Source organism: Mytilus edulis, chromosome 2 (assembly GCF_963676685.1).
Source record: "Mytilus edulis chromosome 2, xbMytEdul2.2, whole genome shotgun sequence".
NCBI classification, from domain to species: domain Eukaryota; kingdom Metazoa; phylum Mollusca; class Bivalvia; order Mytilida; family Mytilidae; genus Mytilus; species Mytilus edulis.
This window is the reverse complement of record NC_092345.1, coordinates 29,445,425-29,450,567: the sequence shown is the minus strand read 5'-3', so window position 1 is coordinate 29,450,567 and position 5,143 is coordinate 29,445,425. Positions and strand designations below refer to the sequence as shown.

Genomic DNA, 5,143 nt, shown 5'->3' with positions numbered 1-5,143 from the left:
TGTTCCTTATATTTATAAATTAATTGTGTTTTTTTTTAAACGAGATGTATTTTCTCATTGTCAACTCATCAAATACCTTAAATGAAAGAATACAAACCCCCAATCTAGGCAATCATAAAAAGCATGCATGTGGGCGAATAAATTAGAAACCAGATTTCCATGAATCGAGATGCATGTATGTCAAACAAATTTCAAAGTATCTTTTCGAAATAAATTTGAATATAAAGGGTGAAAGTGAAGGTAAACAATTGATTGAAACATTATACTCCTACTTTAAAGTGTCAAGCAACAAAACACGCGTTCATAAAGAAAGGGAATCTACAATAACGCTATAATATTTCTTATGAAAAAAATAAGATTGGTTGTCTTTTGTCTGAAAACATTCCAATCTGCTATATTAACCAAACTGCTCTGTTTTATATGTAATGTGCATGCAACATATTTGAAACGATATGTAACGTGATGATTTATTCATCATTATGACATAATCTCAAATATAAAATGAATTAGAAACACATGTCAAATATTGAAACTTAAAAAAGTCACAACAATGACCATAGAAAAAAACAAATTGCATAAGTCAAAGTCTCACACTTCCTGTTTATTACTTTGAAACTACATAAAACGTTTTCCAGACGCGGACGTTCAAGTTCAGGAACAGAAATAACTTGATTAATCACATAGAAATATTAGATGGATACTTTTAATCATGTCTAATATTTATTTTTTAAAAGCACTTACACGCTTTTATTAATTCCACTCCAAATTCCCATGATGGAAATAAGAAAACATGGTTCTAGATCTAGCAGCATAATGGACAAGGGCAAGTTTGATTTTAAATATCACAATGATAAAATATTAATTTATTTATTCAGAATTTATTCAGAATGGAAATTGGGAATGTTTTAAAGAGACAACAACCCGACCATGTTGTCCATTTCACTTTGTTCAACTCATTTAAAATACAAAATATTTTTAAATTCTTTTATAAAAGCTTTCCATGTCCCACGTGATAAAAGAATAATCATGTGTAAAAATATAATAATGTTTTGTCCAGAACGACGAATAATTGTTTTGCGATATCAATAATTCCTAATTCATAAGATTTCTGTTTTTGACTACTGAATACCATAGTCTTTCAATATCAAGACGATGACTGCTCGTAAAAAGTGTCAGAAATTTGCATTGACCTGAGGAGGCATAGCAATTTATCCATTGTTCTTCGTTCCCAATCATATATTTTTTGTTATCTAAGAATTGAAATTTGACGCCATTTTTATAACTTTTAATTTTCGCCGGCAGAACACCAAAAAGATAATAATCCTCAACAGGAAAAAAATCTGAAGATATAGCAGCCCTGTAAAAACTAGGGATCAGAGTTGTTGGTAAAAACACAGCATATCCACTTAAATAAGGTGAAGGATACATCTGTTTGCCTTTAAGGTATGAATCTGGAACGTACCATCTACTGGATTTAGCTCGTATTATTTTACTGGATTGCATGTATGCTCCCATTATATAGGCGTTGTCTATAATATGACTATAGTACTGTTCAAAAAACAGAAACAAGTTTATAAAAGCATTGTCATCAGTTTTTATAACAACGTCAGCATTCAAGCAGTATTCATTTACCCATTTTATTCCCATGAATCCTTTATAAGTTGAATTACGAAACGTATCAATAAAATTTCCCTGTACAATATCTCCATGCTGGTGATTCTCTTTTACCAGTTTCTTTGTGAGGGTTTCATCATTAACGGTGCCAACTAAATAAATCACTTTGACAACTTTCCCTTTGTAAAACGTCGAATTCAACCAAGTATTCCTGAGTTCCAAACGTCGATTAAAATGTGTTACTTCCGAATGGACAAGAACAATGCATGATACCACGTGGTGTTGTTTGCAGATGTTTTTATTATTTATCGAATATTTGATATCTCCTGGTTTCAACATCTTCTCAGCGTTGTTGTAATGGATATATTTTTCGGAGTCTTTCCTTTCAATGATTAGAGTGTTTCCAAAAGTCATGGTGTAGGTAAATATTAAAACACTTATGATGAAGAAAACTGCTACTGCCCTTTTCCTAGCTATTCGTATTCTCCTCATTTTACCCTATAAAAATGAAACAAAAATTGTAAGTGTTCTTGTCACTGCTATAATTTTCCTTTTCTTTGCAAAGAGGATTCAAATGATAAAAATTAGCAATATGAGGGAAATCTATTTATAACAAAAAACACAAATCTATTTATAACAAAAAACACAAACATGTTTTTTAGTGGCCAGATGAGAAACCGAAACAGTTTTAGGTAGACGTTTTCTGAATTAACAATAATACAATTCTGTCAAATCATACTTGGTACATTATTGTTTAGGTAATTGCGAAGTTGATACCTATTACGAAACGTTTATACCCGCTGCATTTGTTTGCACCTGTCCTAAGTCAGGAACCTGATGTTCAGTGGTTGTCGTTTGTTGATGTGGTTTTAATGTCATCAGTCAGGATATTGGTTTTATCGATTTAATTGTTTCACATTTTGTCATGTAGAACCTTTTAAGCTGACTGTACGATATTGGCATTCCTCAATGTAAAGGCCTTACAGGGAACTATTCCGATTGCTTGCATCCACGTAAATAGGTATCTCATTATAAATTGTTTCATTGGCAACCATACCACATCTCCTCACCTTTATTCTGCAAAAAAGTATTCTTGTCTCAAAATTTGCATATTACCTGACAGAAATAGACTGATTGTTTCCTGCAATTTTACAATTTAAGATGACAGAATTACCCATTTCTTATTTGTGTATGCAATTGTATCACTTGTAAAACGTGAATTTCAGTCGTTTTTCTAGCCATCTAATTGTAGGTTCTTAGCTATGACTTAGCCTTGTTCTCTACTGACAACTAAAAAAATAATATGTATCAATAAAGTAACTGGCCAACCGGACTACAACAGAACCACAGAAACAGTGAACTGCTACAGAAACTAACGCAAACATACATAGAAACGGATTTTTTGCAAACTTCTGCATTTGTTTAATATAAAAAATAAAAACAACACGTTCTTAATTTAATTCGTCCGAAGTGCTTTTCTAGATTTTCCTTCATCAAGAACTTCAGCTCAAACCCAAATATTAAAGGAGGTATAAAAACCAAAACAGTTGAAGAGCTATCTGACCAAAAGTAGTACTACCAAAAAATAAGCCAAATTCATCTAAGGTCAACTTTGCCTGAGGGAGTTGAAACCTCAGTTTCTTAAAAGTTATGAATTTATATTAAAACGGACAATTTTAGAAAGTTTGTTATAAATCATGTCAGTACCGAAGTACTCACTACTGAGCTGATGATACACTCGGGATGTCATCTGGTGCCAGATAATATACAGAGAACTTTTTTTTATTTTTAAAATTATTTTACACGATGAAAACCGATAGAAAATCAAAAGAGTGTATTCTATTGTTTTTGCTTAATCCGATGCATCGTATGATTTCTAAAGAGAAAACTAGTTTAAACCGGGTCATATAATAAATAGAACATGTTTTCTAATCAGCCATTGGAACCATATAATGCTAGTCTATTTCCTTACAAAAGTTCATGGTTAAAATTACCAAAGTTAACGCCCATCTTATTCATATATACAAGTATGACTTGATAGCATTTCATCGTATTCTTATTTTTTTCCGTTGAAAAATAATATACTTATAGTTATAATGAATTACAAATTCATCCCTTATTAAAAAAAAATTTAGGCAATACAAAACATTATAAAAAGAGTGGTATACGAAAAATATTAAATAAATATAATTAGGTGTTTATATGTAAATCAAAGAGAGAGTCCCCCTAAAAAAATAATTAAAATGATAAAGGTAGTAAAGTGAGAAAATTTCTCGTAATGCAATAAATATCGAATTAAATTTAATTTTATGAAAACACACAATGTTTGGTATTTTCCTATCCTTAATATTACTTGCTTCAATACGATATCAAAACCCATCACAAATCTCTATAATTATTGCAATGTCAACCTAAATTACTTATTGATGAAACGGAAATAACCTCATATTTATTAACTTCAAGAAAAATGCAAAGTGAAGACGCAACAACGGACAATTAAAATACAAGAATATCATGATATCAAAATTAAGTGGAATGATATCATAGATAGCTTATTTCATAGTCTGATAACGAACAAAATACAATAAGAATTAAATTTATAATAAACATAAGTATATCTACCTTTTTGAACGCAGATTCCCACACAACACCACAGTCAAATTCAGTCACAACTGAATAGGTTGTAAAACTATACAATTTTAAGGGGATAACAATAACTTTAAAAAAAATATTTTTCAAGCATGCAAAAACTTTAACAATACAATTTACACGACTCACCTGATTAGTAAACGATAGTAATACAAAGCTACAATAATAAACTTACATTCAAATGGTTTTTGAAGTACAATATAGATAACATCTCTTGACCATAAAGATTACTATTTTCAATATAATGTTACACCGATACGTTATATGAATCTATAGTAGTAAGCAGATCAGGGGCCAGTTTCACGAATCTATCCATAAGATTAGCGTAGGATATGTCTTTTGATTCTCTAATGAAAGAGGGGCGAAAGATACCAGATGGACATCCAAACTCATAAATAAAAAATAAACAAGAAAAAGACAAACAGAAAAACTAGTATACAAGACACAACATAAAAAACTAACGACTATGCAACATGAACCCCATATAAAACTTGGGGTGATCTTTGGTGCTCTGAAAGGGTCAACATATCCTGCTTTACATGTGGCACCCGTCGTGTTGTTCGTGTTATTACAAACCCGATAAATAGTCCAATTCGGTAAGTCACATTCGTGGAAAGGGAACGGGATTGCAATTACGACATAAGGAACATATATCCGATATCATTAGTTAAACGGATATTCCGTAACAGTTAACAAACTCGTGATGGCGTCCGTAAAATTGACGAATGGTCGGTTACAGCTATTTGTAATTTTTTGGTTTAATAGTTTATTTGTGAGAAGCAATTCTCTATGAAGGAAATCACAATAGGAAATACAAGCGCGGGAATATCGTATTAGTTGGAAGATATATACTCCGTATGCAGGCGTTGCTGGAATCTTG

The 5,143-nt window shown here is 31.2% G+C and overlaps 1 protein-coding gene across 1 annotated transcript; it reads right to left on the bottom strand.

Moving 5' to 3' along the window:
• LOC139511901 (beta-1,3-galactosyltransferase 5-like) lies at nucleotides 1–4,392 on the bottom strand. Its single transcript, XM_071299045.1, has 2 exons — nucleotides 4,237–4,392; nucleotides 1–2,112 (listed from the first exon to the last, which is right to left on the bottom strand). Exon 2 carries the CDS (start codon nucleotides 2,104–2,106, stop codon nucleotides 1,093–1,095), a length of 1,014 nt encoding a protein of 337 aa, XP_071155146.1. The 5' UTR covers nucleotides 2,107–2,112; nucleotides 4,237–4,392; the 3' UTR covers nucleotides 1–1,092.
• Nucleotides 4,393–5,143: the final 751 nt, after the last annotated feature.